This window comes from Pelobates fuscus, chromosome 1 (assembly GCF_036172605.1).
Source record: "Pelobates fuscus isolate aPelFus1 chromosome 1, aPelFus1.pri, whole genome shotgun sequence".
Classification (NCBI taxonomy): domain Eukaryota; kingdom Metazoa; phylum Chordata; class Amphibia; order Anura; family Pelobatidae; genus Pelobates; species Pelobates fuscus.
Window position 1 is genome coordinate 163,224,522 of NC_086317.1, and position 25,499 is coordinate 163,250,020.

Here is a 25,499-nt window from a genome sequence, read left to right on the forward strand (position 1 = left end):
AGGGATTCTATATTGTTAGGAATACCAAGCTGTATAAACACCCTTTATTTACTCGCCCGATTTCAACGATGATGTCATATGGCGCTCTGCCGCCTCCTCCTCTGACATCATCTGAAGCAGTTCTAATGCACATGCGCAGCAAGTGCATTAGGTCCTCCCCATAGGAAAGCTTAGGTCTCAATGCTTTCCTACGAGATTTTCACTTCACTGATGCTGGATGTCCTCATGCAGAGCGTGAGGACGTCATCATTTAAGCGACCTAGAATCCAATAAACTCCCGTTAGTGCCTCTAGCGGCTGTCTTAGTATTACAATATAACTATGATTTACATTGCAGGACTAAGTGAGGCAGGGACACTGAAAGTGGTCTTGGTGCCCAGTGTGCCAATCCATACATTGTACACACAGCAGGCAGTGTCCATCAGGTGCTGTCATGGAGAATTGATGTGACAGATCATGATGGGCCTCCATGCAATGGACACAGGCTTACTGACTAAAGCTGGGCATTTCCAGAATGGCCCTGGCTGTCAGTGCTGGGAGAGCCATTGGCTGGCCCAGCGCCAAGGAAACTGTAGTCTGGACCAGCTGGAGAGCTAAAGGTCACAGTGACCCTCCCCTCCTCCCCTCTTCCCCCCCCACCCCTTCTCCCACCACTCACAGCGCCTTTCACGCGCTTGTGATGTCAGCACCGGAGGTGTGAAGGCGCTGACGTCACGGGCTCTGCCAGCACAGCGCCCTCTGCCGCACGGTCCTCCAGCGGGTGCCGCTCTATCCCGGGGCTCGCTCGTCTCGCTGTTCCGCTGTCTGTGACCCCTGACCCCGGCGGGGAGGCCTGCGCGGTGCGGTAGGGCTGGGGGGTGGGGGGAGCCGAGCTCAGGTCGGTCGGTCAGTCCCGGGGTTGGCTGCGAGATGCTGCCGCTGTGACTGGCCGCAGATTGGAAGCGGCTCCATGAGAGCGAGCGGTGTGCGGGGCTGCACTGACCCCCCGAGCCACGGCGAGTACACGGGCGGAGGGGGCTGTATGGGTGTATGTATGCGGCTGTGTGTGTATCATAACATCTCTATGGCTGCACCATCCCGCTCCATTCATACCGTGTAACATGGCCATACTGCCCTATCCCCCCCCCCCCCCGTGTGTGTGAGATGGATGGAGGCTATATATATATGGGGGTCTGTGTATATATAATCTGTATATATCCCTCTGCAGAGCATCATCTGCCCACATCCACGTGTCATTCAGAGATTAATATTGTTATCGACTTGCCCCTATCATCATACAGGGGGTTTTATTTTTATTTTAGCATTCTATATTAGACCACTGAGTTCCCAGGTTTATATAAACAAAGCAATCCCTCCTTCTGAGATAATGGCTTAAATCCTCTTATAATACCATCCTATGGGTTATATCAAGATGTCTTTATTTAAATAATCAATTACCATGATTTATAGATTAGACTTCTTCTGTATTGTTGTGTTTTTTTTTGTGTGTGTGTGGTTTTTTTTTTTTTAAAGCTTGTGATGCAAGGGGTAGGTCATTTTATTTTGCCTGTTTGGTTAAAACAGTGCTATTTTATATTGGTCTTGAAACAGCAAATTTCATGTGATTTGGGTTTACCATATCTCTCATGTAATACTTTTCTTCTTATCGACAGGTAATACAGGGAGCAATGGATGTCACCAAGCAGTCAATGGCATCGCTGGCACCGTGATGCCATGCAGGAAGATATGGGTTCAAAGTGGGATTGTCACTCCCTGAATGTACAGAAAGCATTCTGATTCCTCACCCATGGCCAGATCAAGGTAGGCAACTTTAGAAACAAAATTGTCTCAAAGGTTACTTGAAACACAGAATAACGTACTTGGGTAGAAACATGTAAGTAGATGTGTAGGAATGTGTTGCAGTTAGCAATAAATTATGGTAGCAATGATTGATATATGAAATGTATTATGTCCAGTAATCAAAATCTTCATAGATGAGTTATGTGCATTCACTAATTCTTCTTCCTTTTTTTTTGTTCTGTATATACATACACGCTCAGCTCACAATTCCACTTTCTGTGCTACTAATCAGGCCTAAATGTCACGCAGTGCCTGTGTGTGTGTGTGTGTGTGTGTATAGATTGGACCAATCTACTTGTAAACAGAAACTATACAAATCTGATGTAATATTTTGATAAATATTGCTGGAGAATGCCCACAATGTTTATCCGCTGTACTTTTATATTCTTTAATCGTCTTTGGAAATATTTTGATCACTTTTAATTACTTAAAGGATCACTATAGTGTCAGGAAAACAAACTCGTTTTCCTGACACATATAATCCTTGGGGGACCCTCACCCTCAGGGTCCCCCTCCCACTGGGCTGAACGTGTTAAAACCCCTTCAGCCACTTACTTTAATCCAGCGCTGGGCTCTCTTGGCACTGGTGACCTCTCCTCCCCAGCCGATGTCAGCTCCCAAGTGGAGCGGAATGCGCATGCGCGGCATGTGCGCATTCGAACAGTCCATAGGCCTTTCTCAATGCTTTCCTATGGACGTTCTGCACGCTGGAAGCAAATTTTGCATCCAGCGTCGCAGAAGCACCTCTAGCGGCTGTCAGGAAGACTGCCACTGGAGGTTGGATTAACCCTGCTATGTAAACATAGCAGTTTCTCTGAAACTGCTATGTTTACATGTAAAGGGTTAAAACTTGAGGGACATTGCACCCAGATCACTTCATGGAGCTGAAGTGGTCTAGTGTCCCTTTAACCCCTTAAGGACAGAGGCAGTTGTCTACGTTGTGAACCAAAACAAAACCTTGAATTTTACAGTTCCACTGTAATTTAAGGGTTTCTCTTCAAGGGCCCCCATACATATTATATATAATTTTTTTAAAGGACAGAAATGTCTTTCATTGAACATCCTATATGTAACATTATATGTGCAAAAATGGGGGAAACATGTAAAGAAACTTGTTTTTTCTAATTTTTGTGCAACGAATAGATTGTTACCAGTCCTAATTGTTACATTAATATGTAATATGGATCTAATAGGATATGGATCTAATAGGATCTAAATTAATTTTTGATAGTTAAAGCTAACCCTATACCAACTCCCACACTAACGCTCTACCAACCATACCCCTTACCTAATGCTAACCCTAACTCTATGCCTACTGTAATCTTACTCCTAAATTCAACCCTAAAACAGTATTAACCCTTACCCTGACCCTACACGAAGCCTAGCCCTAAAGCAAACCCTACACCAAAACGAAGTGTAACTCTACTCTCACCCATAAATCTAGCCCAGCTATAACCCTAACCCAACCCACTGCTAATATCAATTCTATTAGAAATTAGACATTTACTGTATTTAACACCGTGTATAGTGGTATGTTGGCACACTTAGTGCAATTCTGAAAGAGCCTTGTTCTAAGACAAATATGCAGAGATCAGTACTGGGAAGCTGGCAAAACCAAGCACTGGTCCATATCGCCTGGGGACAGGCTGGGAGCCCCTGCCAGGGTCAATTCGGGTCTTGGAGGGTTTCTATGGAGCAGCCTGCACTAAACAAAATCGAGTTAAAGTGCTCTGTGCAGCGCTGACCTCCGGCAAAGACCCCCGACAGTGCCACTGGGGGTTTTGTTGCCATAGGGTGCTGGGGTAGTTGATTTTTCATTACCCGAACCTTCGCCGCCACACTTTTTCTGCTGATTCTGTTCAGCTGAAGCACTAGGAGTCCATGTCATATACACAAGAGAACAACACTGAGATCTGTGAAGGTTCCTGCAAGACTGTGGGATCCTCCACTAGTGATGGCTCGGGGGTTGACGAGGCTTGACAAAAGGTAGCTCCATCTTTCTATCAAGCCCCTACTTCGTTTTAGTATATCTTTTGACTTCATTGGAATTTCAGTAAAATTCCAACACCGTTAATGTGAGTATTATATAAAGACTTTTTGAGAGGAGCGGGGGGCGGGGAAAATGCCACTTTAAAGGAGACTATAGAGTTTAGAATACAAATGTATATTCCTAACACTATAGTGCGATTGGGTACCTGCTGCAAGGGTTAAAAAGGTGATTTTTATTTTATTTTTATTTTTTTACTTAATTTTTCTCCTTTGCAGTGCCTGTCTCCAGTATTCTTCTCCACTTCTTTGGCTGAGATCATCATGCTTGATGATTTAAACTAATTCATAGGAAATCATTGGGAGGCTAGTGCACGTGCACGGCATGCTGTGCTCATCTGAGACCACTGATTGACATAGTGGAGTTTTACTCCACTGTTTCGGCACACATGCCACTTGTGGCTGTCAGTATAAAAGCCACTCCAGACAAGTTAGTTCTACAATGAAAACATTGCCTTTCCTGGAGAACGGCAATGTTTTCAGCTACACAGTTACAGCAATGGTCAATCTAGACAACTTCGAGAGTCCATTTAAAGAGTGGAGATATCTATACAGATCAAGACAATAGAATTGATCTGTATAAGTATTTGGGAAGCGGACAGATTAAAAGGACAAGATGATATCTGTATTAATGAATTGGATGATACAGAATGGTCACAGAATTGACTGTGCATTATATGTTTAAAGTATCACAAAGGCACAAGAATGCCTTGGTGTCCCCCAACATTGTATGGAGACCATTTTAGAACGTGTTGACTTCTTACCTGAAGTCATTGCTCCTTACCTCTACCACAGCTCAATGAGCGACTGTCTTGGTACATGGCTTAGCTCATTGAGAACGATCAGTTGACGCTACCTGGGCAAGAACTTACAGCTCATACTGTGCTGTAAAAGCGACCGGCTAGTGCGCTGTTGTAGCCATGATTCCTAAAGTGTTCCTTTTAAAAGACTATTCCCTTACTTCATTATGGTCCATTGAGAATCTATAATCGTCACAATCTGTTCTTTAAGGATCTTGTTCTAAAATAGTCTGGTCAACTCAACTAAAGGAACACCCGTAACACAATAATCTCTACAGTCCAAATCATTTGAGAACAGTTTGACAAGTTACCATTGGGCAATTGCTGCGGTCTCCTTTGAAAATGGAAGATCCTACGAGCTTCCATTAGCTTCATAGAGTCAAACCCTGCCGTGTAGGGATGGCTCATTGGCTGAGAATGTCATCTAAGTGCTTTCAGCCAATGATAGCCTCCCGCACCGCAGAGCTTTCCAACTGCAGCGTAGGTGACAGCAGGCACTTGGTGGGACCCAGATAATTTGTCAGTAGCACTACTTACTGTTTTAGGGCGTTGTGGCACCATAACCACTAAAGTGGTCTATAGTGGTTATGGTGTGTTGTTCCTTTAATGTTTTATAGAGGTGTAGGCAGTTTCAGCACTCCAGATGTTGTGTACTATATCCTACAGTTATAATGCTGGCAATAATAATATAGTCAACCACATCTGTAGTGCTGAAAGTTGCTTACCTCTGGTTTAGAGGCTCTATAGAAAAGATAGTGTTAACTAAGCAGGATATTTTGTTCTCCCACAAGTTTTAAGGACTAGATTGACAATGAATTGCTTATTTTTAAGGTTTTGTTTTTCTGACATTAGGTCTCTACTCATTTTACCATACTTTCTATCTAAAAGGTAATCATTCAACCCAGTTGCATGATGAAAACATATTTGACCAGGGTAGACTCGTGTACCTTGATTACATAGAAGTATCCATGCTTTAATGTTTACGGTACATTTTGCGTCACATGACAAATCTTGCATACAATAACTTAGGTTTCTCTGGCTTTTTAAAAATGTAGCTCTTTGTAACAATTATTTGATTGCATTAGCATCCTAAACTTTGGAGCTTGGGAAATTAGTCATTTAAAGGGACCCTCTAAGCACCAAACAATTTATTTTATACAGATAATGTCATACATTGCCATTTCAGAGAAATACCAATATTTACATTAGTATGAAAGCACATCTCTAGTGGCTTTAAGGCTGACAGCCTATAGAGGTGCTTCCTCCTTAATATCTTAAATAATCTACCGTAAGTATTTTGTGTTCGGCATAATTGCTCAGGGCATGATGACACTCAAGTGTTAATGTTTCTCATAGAAATGCATTGGATTCCGTACTTAAAGGCACCAGATTGGCGGAGTGTTGTGACTGTACATGTACTGTAGGTCTCCAATGCTATTCTATGAGCATTGTCCCAGCATATGTGTGTTTTTAGATAGTGTGTGTGTGTGTGTGTATATATATATATCTCAGTAATAGAGGTCCTTGCACACTGGCCAAACCTTCAAATTGATGCAGATTGGTGCATACTGTGGCTTAAGATATCTAAGGTATAACTGTAGTCAGATGCACTCACGGTCTTCGTTTAAAATCCAGTCTTTATTGGTCCATGTTAAAAACGATTGTTTTTAACATGACCCAATAAAGACTGGATTTTAAACAAAGACTGTGAGTGCATTGGCTACAGTTATAGTGTGTGTTTTTTAAAACAAACCTGAACTTTACTTTGTTTTCAACCACAGTTCCTGCCTTTAGATTCATTGTTCTTAAACCCTGAGACTAGATGGAAAACAATTTATTTTGTTGAAACTCCTACTATTTGGAGCAGCCACATTGTTTGTCATGTGTAAAGCAACTGTCCACTGTAAATTGTTACTGTAAAAGTTTAAAATTTTATTTCTCTGTGTAATTATTAATTATTCTCTGAGCAGGGGTCACCTGATGTGCTGACGTCATGGGTAGCTGCTGCAGCTGCCGAGACGGACTCCCAGATAATCATCCCACTAAGTTCAAGGTATATGAGTGTGCATGTGCTGTACTGTTACACCAGCCATGTTTATTTGGTAAGATTTGCATTTAGTTCACGGCAGAAATATCGATATTTCTTTTTTTTGTTTGTTTGTTTTTTCCACCAGTAATGCGTAGCTCTGGATACTAGTCAATTTGAAACCCACTCATAATTTGCTCACGCCTAGATAATTGTATTCTGCTAATTTTTCTGTGTCCAATTCCTAGCTTGTATTGACATCAGCACAGCCTCTTTGTTTTGGAGACCAGCTGGGCAAAAGACTAACAAGGTTGAGGGAAAACACCATTCCAAACGTTATATCTATATCTAAGTTGTTTGGAAAATAGGACACTCAGTGATTAAAGTTCTGAAACTATAGAACTCCTTTAGCACAATTTATATCAACCAAGCATAATGCAGATAAAATAATCTTCAGTATTTATTAAAATTCAACAAAAATATCACAATTGCACTTTAATCTATATTTCAGTAAAAATAAATAAATCTTTATCTACTGAGTGTCCTATTATATCATGGTGGGGACCTTACCAGGCTGATGGTAAGACACAGGTCATTTCTAAGTAAAGCATTGAACTTTAAAGCTATCTCCTAGAAATGAGTGCTTATTATTGATAACTTCTCTTCTCTGTTTGCAAAGAAGATAACTTTTATTGGATTTGTGAACTAAAGAAACCCCCTATAACAAGTTAATTTTAAGAGCCTGTGTTGTGTGTTATTCTCTGCAGGTCACCAACGTTGATGATGAGGGGACAGAACTGGGTTCAGGAATCATGGAATTAACACAGACTGAGCTTGTCCTACACACCCGGAAGCGTGATGCTGTGAGATGGCCATACCTCTGCCTGCGCCGTTATGGCTACGATTCTAATCTCTTCTCCTTTGAAAGTGGTCGGCGATGCCAGACTGGTCAGGGTATGGTTGCTTCTTTATGGATATGGCTGCTGAAACATCGCTTTCATTACATTTTGCTGGCCCAGTGAGGTTGCCAAGCTAATGAAAGGTTCAAACGGAGTAAGACTTTTTAGATGAGCATCTATTTTGAACAATGACCCAATCCAATGTTCCTCATCGGAAAACATGTGTTCTCTTTGAATATAGGTATCCTTTAATCACACACGCATAGTGTTATAATATGTGGATTAAAAAAATGTCTCATAATGGATGAGTTTTTTGGTTTTTTTTTGTAGAATAATCAGCAATTATAGTACAAATTAACAGTTTATAGTATATCACTGACCACATTTTAATGTTCAATTTAGAGTAATCCTAATGTTCCTCCTCTGCAGGAATATTTGCATTTAAATGCTCAAGAGCAGAAGAAATCTTCAACTTGCTGCAGGAGCTGATGCAACGGAACAGTATAAGCGTAGTGGAAGAGCCAGTTATAATCACCAGGTCTGGTCACCCAGGAGAGATGGATCTACAGCGTACCCAACAGGCTCCTGGAGGTGAGGAGACTTAAAAAGTTTGGAATCTCGTAAAAACCCTGTGTGAGTGAGAAGTGAAGTCAGTGTTACCATTGGAAACCTAAGCTATTAGTAATTCAGAGGTAGTTGTCCAAGAATAGTGGCAACAGCCATTTTTAAAATCTGTAATGGGTAGCTACATTTTAATCTTATCAAAACTGGCCCATGCTGAGGGGAATTTAAAGCAGATATTCTTCTGTGTTTTTAACACAATGCTGTAGCTTTTCCCTAATGCATTAAACAAAATTCATTATTTTTTCCTCCAATTCCAGTGATTAACAAGATCCAGCATTTAGCATGAGATGCATGGTGTTTTTATCCCTTGTATAAGCTTGCAGGCTGTCCATGTTGCCAACAGCCACTCTATGCTATCAACAGAGTAAGACTTTTCTTAGGACATGGGATTATGAAGGTTTCTTTAGCAGCCTCTTCATCCCTCAAGTGGTGTTAAACTGCAGTCAGAATAAATATTGTGTATGTTGTCTATTATACTGTTCTCAGGCGGCAGAGTAATTTTAATAATTTATTTTATTAAAGAAGCAGATATTATTAAAATACAAATTTAAAGCATAACTCACTTGTAACTTGTATTGTGGAACAAGGAACTGTCACGCCCAGAGACATTAATTTCGCTTTAGGAAATGAGAGCAGCTTTCCGTCTGTATATGTGCCGTTAAAGGGTTACTATGCATAAGGTCCTCCCACTCCAATTGCAGTAAAACTTATTTAAAATAAAAATGGGATTTTAATAGTATTAAGGGACTATATAGGTGGATACAGGTGTAATGGAGATTACACCTGTATCTTGCTGAGAGCATCAATCATGTTTCAGTGGGTGCCACAACTGCTGTAATACACACCTTTTCTGCACATCCTTGTTTGGGAACCACATACTTGCACCTCATAACAGGTTAAAAGTCGCCATGTTGGTTTTGCATAAATAAAATGTATCCGTTCTGTCTAGCCATTCTCAGAATGCCTGTCCAAAGCTGCCTTAACAGCTCATTCTGGCTGTTTTTCTCCTCCCTCCATGCTGCTAGTGAACTTACTTCCCCTTGCAGGCATTGCTTTCCCGTAACACTATTTTTCTCGATTTGGTTAGGAATCTCCTAGTACGTGTAGGCTTTCATACCTACTTTTATCTATTGCTTTCCCTTAGGCTGAATTTAAGCAGGAGAGATGCTCAGAGGATGGACTGCCTGATAAAATTAGTGCAGAGCACAGCCTACTTATTTCTGTGCAAGCAGGAAGTGCTTCTAGTGGTGGTCTGATTTACAGCCACTAGAGGCAGTCTTAACCCTACAATGTAATTATTGAAGTAAACATTGCAGTGTTTAAGGTACAAGGTCTTTGTACTTAGACCGCTTCAATGAGCTGAAGTGCTCTGGGTGCCTTTAATGTCTCTTTAAAGGTGACAGTTGAAACCTCTGAGAATAAGTGAGTTTATTAGTTTTGCATGATGGCAGTTGTAATCCAAGCAGCTTGAAGCTTTGCTTTCCCTTAAATAAAAACTTTGAACATAAGTAACAGTCCCATGCAAAAACAGCATCATGATGACCATGTCCTTTAATTACTTTCTAAACATTGAAGTTGCTGGTAAAATGCAGTGTTCCTAATAATGGCATTGTTTATTTAAAGGAACATTCCGGGATTACAAATAAAAGCATGTATTTGAAACTGCCCATAAAAGCAACTCTGTCGCCCCTCAGGGTTCATGTTCGGCACTCGCCACACTACACCTGCATCACTTCTCATAGGGAATCATTGAATCCAATAAAGTGAGGATGGTACTTTTAATCCCTAAAGCAGTTCAGAAAAGCGGAATGTTCTGAATTTGAAATAATCCTTTCTTGCTTTCAATAGTTTTGCATGACTATGACATACAGTGTTCTTTAATTCACTACAACATAAAATCACAAATATCATGATTTTATGTTGTAGTGAATGGCTAAATGTGCAAAATGATTGCTTACGCGATAAAATAATAACCTCTTTCACAACATTTGTTGCTAATTGTATTTTCCGTCTGCTATTGGCGCGATAAAGATTTAAATATGACCATTTCAAGCTAGCAACATATGTATGTAATAGTGCCAGGCATTTCAAAAGCTGCTAGTGTTACTTACACAGCCAACAATGCCAGATATCTGAGTGCAGCCTTTTATTCCCCTAACTACGCTAATGAGAAGCAGCTTGCCGTTTCTACATGGTGCATCCATTAAGCACAAATAATCTTTTCTCATGATCTGTTTCTTGATGCTTAGAATAGATAGATTCATATCAAATCTAAAATCACATGCAGCATTAATTATTTTGTTACTAAATTGCCCTTCTTTTGAACTTCTATCAATTTATGTCATGTACTACTCCATGGAAAGCAATACATTTCTCTTCTATGATATCATTTATCCCTTTTTAACCCATTAAGGGTTGTCACGTATGTCATGTGTCCTTAAGGGTTTAAAACTGAGCATTTATATTTGAGCAAGAATGCGCTTCTGTGTGGAGGCTCTGGTACAGTTCATTATTGCGAAAAGAGCATGGTACAGGTATCTTGCAAAATGCTACTTTTCCTCTGGCACATCAGAATAATAAATATATGTTGTTAATCCCCTCCCCCCCCCCCCCCCGTTTTGAAAGTTCAACAGGAAGAGGGAGTTGGTGCATGACACAAAATGCTATAACGTTACCATAACCTGTTGACAGTCTTTTAGACATACTGTGCTATTAGTTGGATAACAAATTGTGAAACAAAATAATTATTTCAGATTTTTATAATTTGTTTTTCCATTTTGTCTCCCATTTCCTCTTTGTAGCTCTGGGATACACAGGATTTCCCAATGGGTTTCACAACTTTCCGCGGGAGGGTCCGTCATTCCCTTCCTCCCGTCATCCCACAATGGGAAATCTGAGGCACCCTTCTGTTGGTGAGGATTCCACACTTGGCCTTATGACCCCAGAGGATCAGGTATGCTGCAGCTAGTAATAACCATGCCATTTTATGTTTTTACATGCAACAGTTAAAAGGCCACTATAGTGCCAGGAAAACAAACTTGTTTTCCTGGCACTATAGGGTCTTTGGTCCCCCCACCCTCAGGGTCCCTCTCCCGCCGGGCTCAAAGGGCCTGAGGGGGTTAAATTCTTACCTTTCTCCAGCGCCGGGCTCCCTCGGCGCTGGGTACTCTCCTCCCTCTTCCAACGTCAGCGCCGAATACCCATGCGCGGCAATGGCCGCGCGCGCATTCAATCAGTCCATAGGAAAGCATTACTCAATGCTTTCCTATGGACGTTGGAGTCTTCTCACTGTGAAAATCACAGTGAGAAGCGCCTCTAGCAGCTGTCGATGAGACAGCCACTAGAGGCTGGATTAACACTAATGGAAACATAGCAGTTCCTCTGAAACTGCTATGTTTACGGCTGCAGGGTTAACCCTAGATGGACCTGGCACCCAGACCACTTCATTGAGCTGAAGTGGTCTGGGTGCCTATAGTGGTTCTTTAAAGGCTAACATTGATTGTGAATAACAAAGGCTGTTTAGATAATTTTGAGATTGTGACTGTCTGTAAAGTCCTTCTACTTTTAAAGGGTACCTGTCAGGACAAACCCAACTTGAACTTAAATGATAGAGCATCAAATTTCAGCTATACACCATGCTAGCAGAAATTGCTGGCAAATGTTTAGATTTATATAAAATCAGAGGTTTAAAAAAAAAAAAAAAAAGCCCCTTCCACCTTCCACCTTCCACCTATCTCATTCAGTTCAGTCTGTGTCTATCAGCAGGCTGAGTAGGCTGTGCTCTGCACTTATTTAATCATTCAGTCTATCCTCTGGGATTCTCTCTTGCTTGAATTCAGCCTAAAGGAAAGCAATGCCTGCAAGGGGAAGTAAATTTACCAGCAGCATGGAGAGAGGAGAGAAACAGAATAAGTTATTGAAGCGGTTTTGGACAGGTAATCTAAAAATGGAGAGAGAGAACAGATATGTTATTTACACAAAGCCAACATAAAATGTTTTTTTTTGTTGTGCATAGGAGGTTACAACATTGCTTGTACAGCCACATCAGCCCTCACAAGCGCGGTTTTCATAGAGTGATTAACATAAATGTGGTACATAAATAACTTGCACATTTTTTGGTAATTTGGAGTTTCATGCAAGTTTAACAGGATAACATTAAAGCTGATTAGACATTTGCGTAATATCGAGTAGGATTTTAATAATTACGTGCCATGAGGAACAGTGCTATACTGGTGCGATAGAGCAGTGGGTTATAGGCACATTGTTGATAATGAAGGACATAGTTAGATTACAGCAATGGCTTAGGATATGTGGGAGCGTAAGATTAGTGCCTTAGAGTTAACGCTTGGTTGTTCCCGTTATGGTGAGGTAACCGGGTTTTAGACATAGTAACATCAGAAATTATAGCTTAAAACTATAGCTTAACATCAAAAATTATAGCCTAACATCAAAAATTATAGCTTAAGTTGGTAACGTTAATGCAAAAAGGACCTAACCGGCAATGCTAGTATCTAGTTTAGGAAAGGTAAATGACAAAGTAGAACATACATTGCATATTTATGCTGGGCCTGTGTGTCATGGTGGTAGAGTTAGGCTGGTACAATCATGTTAAACAGGCAAGTAGCTGGTGATGGCTTTTTTCTAGAAGTATGATTATAACAGGTATGTGAGTATTTGTCACCTGCGTTTGAGTGCGGAGACAATGTTAGACTTGTCAGTCCTGTGTGACATAGGTATGTGTAGTATTGTGTGGTATATTAAGCATATAAAACATTTTAAGCTAAATATTTAAGCCGCTGAGCATAGGGCAACTATAAGGTAAATACCCCTTTAGTTCAGCTCTGCTGACCGGGTGGCAGCAGGGATAGAGGCTACTGCAAACCTTCACCCTGCGCCCCTGGTGTGCTGAAGCAGATAGTCCATTTTGTGGCTCGCTGGGAAAATGTTGGTCTCTGGCACAGCAGCTATATGTCCCTCAGCTCGCCGGGTCTCCAGCAGGACTCTCCATGGCTCTGTGGGCACTCAGAGGCAGGACCCGTCCACATGACCCCCACGCTTAGAGTCTACGGACCGTCTGCCTCCTGCACCTCCCCATCGCCTCTCAATCCTCTGTGGAGTGTGTGCCCCCCCTGTCTCTCCCGGCGCCGGCCACACTCTTGGGGATGGTGTACGTCAGTCACGGCCACTGGTCCGCCGGACCGTCTGCCACCACCTGGTCCACAGGGCTCACGGCATCAGGGACAAGTGTCTCCGGGGACCCCTCAGACCCGGAGGCCAGGGCGCCTACCCCTCTTGCGGGCTGGTTGCCGGGGAATCCATCCGGAGGCCGGCAGCACCGAAGGCCACGTGTACTGCCCATGCTTGGTCCTCACGATAGGTGAGTAGTTTTCGCGGTCTGGAGCGCAGTTAACGGGGCTCTAAGCAGCCTTTTGTAAGGTATCCGCTGTGACTGTCCCCATAGCAATATAGTCCACTCTTCCGACAGGCTGTTCTGCCGCCATGTGGCCGGGATAACCCCCACCGGCCGAGGGGGGGGAGCGGGGCCGTGCCCCGAGCCACGGTAGGGCTCCTCATGTCCAGGTTTCCTCCGTGAGACTGTTTCCCGTCTTGGCATTAAGAGTAATCTCGGCGACCGCATGTGTTCAGGCTTATGGTGGCTAGTAGGCCGAGGGTAGCTGTTTTAGCTCATCTGGTGTGCAGTGGGTTCCTTCCAGGTATCGGATTAAAGCTGGGGATATGCTCTGTTGAATGGTGTTAGCATATCAGGCTTTGGGTCGGTCGGTACCACCGTTTTATGTGATTTCCATGGGTTTGGAACTGGAGCCAGTGCAGATGGCTTCCAGTCAGCTCGGCGGCCCGGCCCCGCCCCGCCCATGTTGGTAACTTTTAACCTGTTATGAGACACAAGTATGTGCTTCCAAAACAGTGATATGTAACACCCACTGAAACATGATTGATGCTGTCCGCAAGATACTGGGGTAATGGTAATATATTAAAATATGGGCTTTTAATAGTATTAAGGGACAATGCACAAAATAAATGAAATAACAATGTCTACATTTGAAATCTGTGGTTGGGGGTCCGCCAACTATCAGGAACTGCTTAAGGAGAAAAGTCCACAGACCTCACAATGTAGGGTGAAAACAAAAAATGTTTGTTCTGAATTAAAAGGACAAAAATTAAATAAGTTTCGTCCGGAATACATACATGATTAAGGCCTCATAGATGAAACGTTGAATTTTATTTTTGTCCTTTTGATCCAGAATAAAAAAATAGTTTTCACTATACATTGTGACACGTGAGCATTAAGAGACAAACCACATAATTGTGTAACATCCAGTCAGCCAGGTGGTTAGAAAACATCAAACCTATATCTGGCAGGGTTACTTTAAGGATCTAGTCCATTTTATCTGGAGAGGCAGAACACACCCAGAAAAGCTTTGCTTTCTTCCTGTTTTCTGCTTTCTATAATTGAATCCTTAGTTAAGTTATTGCCTTGTGCAGAATTAATAGGGCATCTTGAAGACTGTAGCGGAGAGTCTTTCACAGGTTAACTCCACTAAAGATCCCAGGGAGGCTCAGGAACAAGTAATAAAAATACCATAGAGTAATAATCACAGCAAGCAAGGTAATCCACGAATATCCCAATACGGATCCCAGTGACTGGACGACACACAGCATCAGGAGCAGAACTAACTTTTAATCCACACAACCTCCTTTTAAAGCATTCTCCCATGCAAGGGAGGGATTCACCATAATTAGTACAGTAACTAATAATGTAACAGTTACCTGCCACACATCTCCTCCCCTCAGTGTGACACATAATCCCATTAAACATACTGGAGTTTTACCCTAATTCTGGATGTACCCCAAAACAATTAGGTAGAATAATACTTTGGGTACTCCCTGGTAGCCCTGATCTGGGTCACTAACATATCCCAAATTCACCCAGATCGGACCAGGGGTTTGGGAGTTAGGTGGAGGGTGTAATTTGACCGACCGCACACGAGGTTGTATCCGAAAAAGGCTCCATGTGTTTTGGCCTTGCGGTCGGTCTCTGTTCAGGAGTTAAAATACATAGAAATACCTGCCATCCACAGCTAATCTTCCATTCGTATTAATTCCCTTGTTCGGGACATTGATTTCACCGAACAAGGGGCTGACTAGTCCCTCTGTTCAGGAGTTATGGAGCTCTGGTGGTCTCAGCGGTGTTCGGTTGTTTGAGTGTCCGATTTGAGTTCCAGACACTCGACGACCAAACACCGCTGAGATTTTCTTGCGTAAGATGGCCGCCGCACGTGGTTCGTATACCGAACGGCGACCACACAGGCACATACAATGTATCAATTAAGCGGCGGTTTACAGAGTGTGAACGCTTAACGAGGCGCACACTTCTCACTGGGGTGGTCTGATGGTTCGGTAGTTACATTCGTATGAAACTACCGAACAATCATACGAAAGCTACATACACTTTACAGATATACAGGGAAACCATTACACGAATACATTTTCAATACGAATTTCTGAGGACAGCATTAATACAATCTGCTACAAAGACCTAAAAAGCTTGTGGTAAGGATGATGACAGGGCATTTAGGGTAAAGTGTCATGATTCCTTCGACACATCCAAAAAGAAGCACTCATTATTTTCAAGTATGAGCGTTTTATTGGATCGCAACACACAGCAACATTTCAAACTTAACAAAAGTCTTTGACAAGCTAACACCACATAAAACATAACACCAATATATACAGTGCACAATAAATCAATTAGGGTTAATAATCACTTACCCCTTCATTCCATTATGGGAGAAGATTGGAGATGGGCAATAAAGCATGACGCATTAACAAAACCAAAAGTTGTCAATGGAGTGCAAAATAGCAAGTTCACCTAAGGTGGAATGCAAGTGGAGCACCACCCCAACGAAGTGAGCATGTGCAGAACCATGTAACATCACAGGAGCAAAAGACCCGCAATAAACAATAAGTGCACTTGTGCAAGGCTCAGGAATTAAGCAGAAGCATCACTAGTGTACAAAAGTATAGCATGAGCGAGTAGAGCCGAAACCTTGCTAAAGTGCACAAAATAAGCACAAATGTGCTAGACTGTGAAACTAAGTGGCAATTTTGCAAAAGCATAAAATACAGAAAAGTGCAGGAGTAAAGTAAATAAAGGTTTCTTAAGGAAAATATTAACCAGTTTCTGTAAGTTTACATTAAAATCATAAAAATTAACACCAAAACTAATAACCAAAAACGGCAAGTGAAATATAAAATTACACCTACTCAGATTAAAGGAACACTATAGTCCCCTAAATTACTTTAGCTAAATAAAGCAGTTTTAGTGTATAGATCATTCCCCTGCAATTTCACTGCTCAATTCACTGTCATTTAGGAGTTAAATCACTTTGTTTCTGTTTATGCAGCCCTAGCCACATCTCCCCTGGCTATGATTGACAGAGCCTGCATGAAAAAAAAAAACTGGTTTCACTTTCAAACAGATGTAATTTACCTTAAATAATTGTATCTCTAAATTGAACTTTAATCACATACAGGAGGCTCTTGCATGGTCTAGCAAGCTATTAACATAGCGGGGGATAAGAAAATCTTAATTAAACAGAACTTGCAATAAAGAAAGCCTAAATAGGGCTCTCTTTACAGGAAGTGTTTATGGAAGGCTGTGCAAGTCACATGCAGGGAGGTATGACTAGGGTTCATAAACAAAGGGATTTAACTCCTAAATGGCAGAGCAGTGAGGCTGCAGGGGCATGTTCAATACACTAAAACTTCTTCATTAAGCTAAAGTTGTTCAGGTGACTATAGTGTCCCTTTAATGTAAATATGTCATATTCTTCATTAAGTCCTTTCAAGCCTCTCTTAACAAAATTTTTTACCTCTATTCTCCCTTCTGATGTTTTCAAGGACATGCACAACCATCTGAAATTTAAGTTGTGAAACATTATGACTGACTTCAGAGAAAACAGCAGGCAAAGGCAAATCTACCAAATCCGTTTGGATTGTGGGCTTGTGTCGGGCCTTGACAAATGCCAGGTCGCCATGGTGACTATGAATTTTGTCCTGGTGCCTGGGATTTGTCAGCCCACTCCCTCCTTCTCCTCCTATTACAATACCGCAGGGGAATTGCAAGCTGGCAGGGGACTGCCTGCTTGGCGCCCGCTCCCCTCTCCTCCCTCCTCAGAGCCAGCCTGCCTGCCCGCCTGCATTCCTCAGAGCCATCCCCCATTCTTCAGAGCTGGCCTCCACCCCGTCCCATTACTAAGAGCCAGCTGCCCGCCCATTCCCCTGCGTGGCCTCAGTGCTGGGAGGAAGTAATTGGTTACCTTTGCTTCTCCCGGTGCACAGAGATCTGCACGGGCTGGAGAGACGGGAGGAGTGGGAGTCTGGCAGCCTATTTCCATCAGCCACAGCCAGCCCAACTAACCTAATGTCACTTGCTGCTGCCCAGTCCCACTGGACCCCAGAAAAGCCACCCTTCTGAGCCCAAGAGGTAGTAAACAGGAGGGTGGCAAAATATGCATTTTTTTTGTGTATCTCTTATGTCTGTGTGTATCTATTTGAGTGTTTAATAATAAATACTTTGTGACTGTGTGGGAGAATGTGTATGTTTGTTACCAGCCCTCTCTGATCGCATGGGAATGGTGTTCTTACTCACCTTTTTTGCAACACCATGTTGGTCTCGACGTAGCTGGCCTGGCTTCATAGCAGAGATTATCAATTATCCATTAGCATCTCCTCATAGAGATGCAATAAATCAATGCATCTCTATGGGGAATGTTCAGCGTCTCCATGCAGAGCGTGGAGATGCTAAATGTAGATGCTGCACATAGTGCAGCACTGAGATAGGAGACACTTTAGTGTAGTAGTCCTGGTGACTATAGTATCTCTTTTTAAGAATTTTTATTTTTTGGGAGGGGAGGCCCACCATATATGTCTAAACGTTCCGTCACATCTTAAGCATCTCCAACAGAGAGGATCTGTGGAAGGATGGAATCTTGCAACTCTCGCAGGAACCATATACCACCTATGAACCAATTTAATCTGTAATTCATACAAACTTATACTATGTATCGCTTTCCTAAGTAAATCGAATGATTCCTTCCATTGATCTAGTGAAAACTCGTTCCCTATATCGTTTTCCCATTTCAACATAGATTTCATTTTTCCCTTATTGTATCTACTATATAGAACCTTATTTATTTTTGAGACCATATTATTCTTATGTTCTATGTTAAGAATATTATCTATAACTGAGGTATTATGTATTGGATTGGATTGTATAAAATGTTTAATTCTAATATATGTAAATTGTTCATTATCAAGACCTTTTGTATCTATGAGAATTTGTTGAAACGATTTTATTTGAAGGTCTGGTTTTAAAATATCAGCTAATTTTACGAGACCATTATCCTTCCATTTTTTTATGTTAATATCCTCTATATATATATTTGTATTATTTCAATTGGTGAATTTATAGTTAGATGTTCTATAATCTGTAATTTTTTCTTCAGGATTTGTAGATTAGAAAAAATATCCAATATTATCTTGTTTTTAATTTATTAAATGTTGGAGAATCAATCCAATATAATAGTTTAATATCAGGTATATTACTCGAAATTTGTTCTTGGTCTATCCACAAATTGTCCACAATGTTATAATTATTCCATTCTAGGATATGAGAAAGCATGATTGCATCATGTACTTGATATACATCTGGGAATGATATTCCGCCATCCATAAATTTTGTAGTTATATATTTGAGGGCTATTCTTGATAATTTTTTTATTTTTTTTTTCCCCAGAGGTATTGTGAGAATATTTTTTGATATTCTTTTAATATGTCTGAAAATATCTTACAGATCATCAGCTAGCAGCTCTCATCACTCCACCTGGTTTTTAGGTTAGCCCCCTTCCTTCTGCCAAGATACGACTTAGGTTTGAGAAGTAATTTTTGTTTTGGAAAGTGAATTCCCTTTTCCTTAGCATGGAATGTGATTTCTCTAGCTTAATGGGCATGTGTATAACTTAATAAGGTTGACATTTAAAAAAAAAAAAAAACTGGCGATAAAGTTCCATGGCAAAAGGCAAAAAGGAATAGTAGTAGCGGTTATAGGGGGGTGGGGGTAGGACAAAAATAGTAGCAGAGAGAGAAAACACTTGAATGAGTTTTGCTTCTATTCAAAAACTTTCTCAACAGCCTTTGAGAAATTGTCTTTGAATAGACCGGCTAATGCCTTTTTTTTTCATTTACATAATACTTTATTTTTCAGTAAAGCTCAACAATGTTAACCCCTTAAGACCGCAGCCAAATGTACAAGTTGTGAACGAAACAAAATGTAAACAAAACCTGGCATTTGCGCTAAATGTCTGTCCAACCATAATTCACCTCTTTCATATTAAATGCACCCCCCTTTATTATATATCATTTTATTCAGGGGAAACAGGGCTTTCATTTAATATCAAATATTTAGCTATAAAACATAATTTAATATGGAAAAAGATGGGAGAAAATAAATTTTTTTTAGTTCTACATGACATTTTAACTGTCAATGTCATAATACTGTTTTTTTTTTACTGCAATAAAATACACATATTTGTATTCAGCAAAGTCTCACGTGTAAAACAGTACCCCTTATGTACAGGTTTTATGGTGTTTTGGGAAGTTACAGGGTCAAATATAGCGTGTTACATTTGAAATTGAAATTCGCCAGATTGGTTACGTTGCCTTTGAGACTGTATAGTAGCCCAGGAAATAAATTTACATCCATAATGGCATACCATTTGCAATAGTAGACGACCCAAGGTATTGCAAATGGCGTATGTCCAGTCTTTTTTAGTAGCCATTTGGTCACAAACACTGGCCAAAGTTAGCGTTAGTATTTGTTTGTGTGTGAAAAATGCAAAAAACGCCAATTTTGGCCATTGTTTGTGACTAAGTGGCTACTAAAAAAGACTGGACATACCCCATTTGCAATACCTTGGGTTGTCTACTATTGCAAATAGTATGCCATCATAGGGGTAATTTTCATTCTTGGGCTACTATAGGGTCATAAAGGCAAAGTAAGCAATCTGGCGAATTTTAATGTGAAAAAAATGAAACACAAGCCTTATATTTGTCGCTGTAATTTTTGAAAACTCCATAAAACCTGTACATGAGGGGTACTGTTGTACTCGGGAGACTTCGCTGAACACAAATATTTGTGTTTCAAAACAGTAAAAAGTATTGCAGCAATAATATCGTCCGTGTAAGTGCTGTTTGTGCGTGAAAAATGCAAAAAACGTCACTTTTACTGGCGATATCATTGTTGTAATACATTTTACTGTTTTGAAACACTAATATTTGTGTTCAGCGAAGTCTCCCGAGTAAAACAGTACCCCCCATGTACAGGTTTTATGGTGTCTTGGAAAGTTATAGGGTTAAATATAGTGCTAGCAAATTAAATTCCCTATACTTTCGGCATGGGTTGTCAGGCAGGTCCCGTTAATTGTAATTAATTAGGATACCTAATTATGTAAAATTATTACATAAATATATGTGTAGAATTAATGTGTGTGTGTGTGTGTGTGTGTGTGTGTGTGTGTGTATATATATATATATATATATATATATAGATATATACGTATATATTTATGTATATATATATATATATTTCGTTCTACGTGTATTTTTATATATATATATATATATATATATATATATATTATCACAATACAGTTGGAACGAAATAAAACACATCTATATTTTATTTTTAATTTTTTAATTTTATTTTTTTACGTATTTACATATTTTTTTATATTATATATAAATATATATATATATAACAATAATTATATATATATTTAATCGGTATCGGTCTACGTGTAATTTGATATTAATATATATATATATATTATTAAAATACACCTAGACAGTGTGTGTGTGTATGTGTGTATATATATATATATATATATATATATATATATATATATATATATATATATATATATATATATAATCTAAGTATATATTTATTTTTACACTTATTTTACTTTTGTTTTATTTGATTTCGGCCAGCTATCCCGGCCATGTGATTGTGAGGTCCTCGCAAGGACCTCACTCTCGCATGGCCCGGGGGGGCTGAAGAGGGTGGACGTGCTGCGGGGGGCTCCCTGGGAGTCCCCCCAACCGCGATCGCCGGCGTGGGTTCGCCGGCGACCGGGTAAGTTACAAAAAAACGGAGGGCGTACTATTACGCCCTGCGGCGTTTAGAGCCGCTTTAAAAAGGACGTAATAGTACGCCCTCCGGTCTTAAGGGGTTAAAGTAAGTGCCAATGTTATTTGAATTCAAAGTGAAAATAAAGTTATAGGTGGAGGATATTACACCTATAACTAAAAGACTGGGGAAGCAACACTGTTTTTTTTTTTTTTTTTTTTTTTTTTTTTTTTTATAACATTGAATTGTTTTGCTCAAGGTTACCCCTTACATGTCTCCTGTTCTGCAGTTGCTTCTACTCCTTGGAATGCACTATTAAGTTACTGGCTTTCTAGTAAATTAATGTAATATAATCACTCACTGTGATAGTGGCAGCTTGCTTACTTCAAATATTATTTATTTATTTTTATTTTTTTAAAGCATGCTTTGCTTTTTGTCCCGTTATTCTGCGTTTTTGTCTTTACTCCTTTAATCAGCATTACCAATGTAAACTCCGCTTAAAGGACCACTCTAGTGCCAGGAAAACATACTCGTTTTCCTGGCACTAGAGTGTCCTGAGGGTGCCCCCACCCTCAGGGACCCCCTCCCGCCCGGCTCTGGAAAGGGGTAAAAACTTACCTTTTTCCAGCGCTGGGCGGAGAGCTCTTCTCCTCCTCCGATCCTCCTCTTCTCCTCCCCGTCGGCTGAATGCGCACGCGCGGCAAGAGCTGCGTGCGCATTCAGCCGGTCACATAGGAAAGCATTCATAATGCTTTTCTATGGACGCTGGCGTGCTCTCACTGTGAAAATCACAGTGAGAAGCACGCAAGCGCCTCTAGCGGCTGTCAATGAGACAGCCACTAGAGGACATAGGGGGAAGGCTTAACCCATTCATAAACATAGCAGTTTCTCTGAAACTGCTATGTTTATGAAAAAATGGGTTAACCCTAGAAGGGCCTGGCACCCAGACCACCTCATTAAGCTGAAGTGGTCTGGGTGCCTAGAGTGGTCCTTTAAATTTAGAAATGGTGGTAAATTCTGAAAAATATTACAGCGTAGTTTACAAATCACAAATCTTAAAACTCAGACTACCTTCACGCTTTTGTAGTTTACCCAGATTACTCAAATAATTCAGTGACTTCCATTCAGTTGTCCAATGTGTGCGTGAATCATATTCACTTAACATAAAGGTGTTGAACTATTTCACAAATAATACATTAAACGGAAACGATATTGCACTTATGTTACTGTTTTTGCAGAAGGGCTATAATCCAAATAGAATACCTAATTTTTTCCCCCTGTTTTACAGTCTCACACCTATGTGAATACAGCTAGTGGAGAAGAGGAAATAGGAGGACGGCACTGCATGCACTCTTTACCTGAGGCTCATGCAACCTACCATGACCCACCAAGGCATATGCTGGGCCCAGGATGCTCAATGGAAGAGCGAAATCCCCAGGTTTTTCTTCAGCCTGGGGAGGTGAAATTTGTTTTGGGTCCAGCTCCTGCCTATAGACGAATGCCTATGAGAGCAGATGGATTCTGCCGACACCACAGAGACTGCCAGGGCCATGTCTGTGGTGGCGAGAGGGATCCCTTGCCACCACACAATAATAACAATGAGTGCAAGGATCAGTGGAGCACACACAAGTGTGCCTACGAGAACATAAATGGTTTAGTGCCATCAGGAAACATCGCTCTGCATAGGGGGACTGCCAGCAGGGGTCTAAAACTGTCTTCAGAAGGGCTGCCTTACAACAGCTGTTCACACCGCAGAACAGCAATGCTTCACTATGAAAACCTGCCCTCCCTGCCTCCTGTGTGGGAATGCCAGTCATTACAGCATGAAGATGAAGAGGATGAAGATGAAGAAGAGGAGGATTCTGCTGAGGCCATGACCCCATCTCTTAATGGCTACCACGATGACCCTTTACAAAACTACATGAATGCAGAAAGTGCCACAGCATGTGGTGGGTACCACCACCATCGACCAGACTGCCATACCCGACGAAGCTGTCCGCCCAGTGTATTCAGCTTTGATTTCAGGCGGCCACGTGCAGAACAGAGGCAACTCAACTACATCCAAGTGGAGCTTGAGGGGAAGAGTGAAGGTAAGGGGAGGCAGATCCCTCAAATAACCTGCACCCCAGCTCCAAATCACCCAAGCCGACGTGCAGACTCTTATGCTGTTATTGACCTCAAAAAGACAGCTGCTATGTCTAGCCTCCAGAGAGCTATGCCTCGAGATGACGGAACATCAAGAAAAACCCGGCACAATAGCACGGACCTGCCCCTGTAAATGCGGACTGTGACTCCTCTTTGTCTTTATCCCTGATCTTTTTCAAAAGCCATCTCAGCGGCTCCTCCTGGCTTTTTTTTCTCTGTGCCCTTTTATGTGACTAAACCCTGGTCTCTTTTTCATCACACCAAGTTCCTGTTGTGTAATGTTCCCAGTGGAGCAAACTTTCCCACACTCTAAAGAATGTGCAAATTAACTTTTCGGGAGGGAGAAAAAAAGGAGCAGGATTTGAGACAGCCACAGTAAACATGGTGCTTCTTATGTGCATCAAGGGCTGGCCAGACACAGGACTGAGGGCCACAGCCATGACCGCATCCTGCTGAAAATGCTATTTGTGGGTCAAAGTTTTTTTTTTTTTTAAATTTAATTTAATTTAATTATTTATTTATTATTTAACTTATTTTTTTTTAATTGCTTTTGTAGAATGTTTTTTTGTTCCTCTCTGGCAGATTTAATTTATTTTTTTTCTATTTATTTTTGTAAACATTCCATGCTTTTTGTGCTGTAAGGAAGCATTGTCCAGTCTTGCTCCACATGCTAATGGTCATGTCTCTTTCCGAGCTTGAGTTAGTGGTTAGAGATGTGCACCTTGTGATGTCACTAGGACTTTTGCATGTATCCCAAGCAAAAGAACTATGTATATACCCAATAATGCATTTTGCTGAATCTAAGTTATGTGTAGGTGCTAATTATAAGAAAAGATGGGCCTTTTAAACTTATGAAATATATATTTAAATAATTCTATAAATATATACATGTATAGAGGGGGCACAAAGTTGTCTATCAGCTATGAAGGATTTTAACTCTGAATACCATACCCCTTTTATGTATTTTTTACTTGAATGCAAAGTGCCAAATATTTCTACCTGTGCCATGTAAAAAAGTCATACATTTATGTAACTGTGGTTTTAAATCCCCTTCCCTTGTGACACATGTTTACATTCATTTGAATCTCCTAGATTAAAAATGCAACTGAGGAGCATACATTAACCAAGCTGCATCATTAGGTGTAGCAAAGAATAACAATCCCCATTTAAGTTTATTTGTAGTATCAGTGGAACTGTCTTTTTTGTTTTTTTGTTTTTTTAATGTTTACCTGTCTTAATAACATTCCTTATTTTGTGTGTGTTCCCCTCTCCTGGTTTGTTTTGTTTACAAATATTTGTTGTGCACACTTGGGCGCTAAATCAAAATGTAAAACTGTTAATCACTTTTTCCTGATCACACTATCTAAAGCTTAATTGACTGCTGCTATGTAACTTGATTGGTGGCTGAATAAGCATTATTTTCAAGGCGCGCACACACAACCTGATAGCTGTGGTCAGTCTAAGGCGAGTTATTGTGAGAAAAAGGAGAATGTACTATAAGCTAGTTCACATTTTGACTACGTCTTTTACCTTCAGAAAGAAAGTATGTAAAGTGTCAACACAACATCTGAACACACTTTAGAAAATATAGGCAGATTTTTGTAATTTGTCTCATGCGAAGAATAAAACGACAGATCCACTTTAATGGCAGGCTCTCTTTTGGAAACAAAGTTATGTTAGGGTTACAACCTTTAGCCAAACTCCCTCCCCGATCCATTCACCCTCTACAAAAATGATTATATAATAAATATATATTTATTCTGGGTCCAGTGCAGCGATTGTAACCGTTCAAAATTCTACATATTCCCTGATGTAATTTATCTTGCACGGAAAATATCAATGGATATTATTTTTGCAGTATCTTGAGATAAAGGCATAACAAATCTGTATGTAGGACGATCTGGATGGATT

At 40.7% G+C, this 25,499-nt stretch overlaps 1 protein-coding gene across 1 annotated transcript; it reads left to right on the forward strand.

The window, feature by feature from the left end:
- The first annotated feature begins 1,652 nt into the window (after nt 1–1,652).
- Nucleotides 1,653–24,053, forward strand: FRS3 (fibroblast growth factor receptor substrate 3). Its single transcript, XM_063444365.1, has 6 exons — nt 1,653–1,799; nt 6,655–6,737; nt 7,478–7,664; nt 8,039–8,200; nt 11,035–11,186; nt 22,732–24,053. The coding sequence occupies exons 2-6, from the start codon at nt 6,678–6,680 to the stop codon at nt 23,719–23,721; spliced, it is 1,551 nt and encodes a 516-aa protein (XP_063300435.1). The 5' UTR covers nt 1,653–1,799; nt 6,655–6,677; the 3' UTR covers nt 23,722–24,053.
- The last annotated feature ends 1,446 nt before the right edge of the window (nt 24,054–25,499 follow it).

Excerpts from the sequence above, each read along its gene's own strand:
- FRS3 (XM_063444365.1), top strand. The coding sequence starts at position 6,678 with ATGGGTAGCTGCTGCAGCTGCCGAGACGGACTCCCAGATAATCATCCC. Across the intron at positions 8,201-11,034 it reads TACCCAACAGGCTCCTGGAG|CTCTGGGATACACAGGATTT; the intron begins GTGAGGAGACTT and ends TCCTCTTTGTAG. Across the intron at positions 11,187-22,731 it reads TTATGACCCCAGAGGATCAG|TCTCACACCTATGTGAATAC; the intron begins GTATGCTGCAGC and ends CCTGTTTTACAG.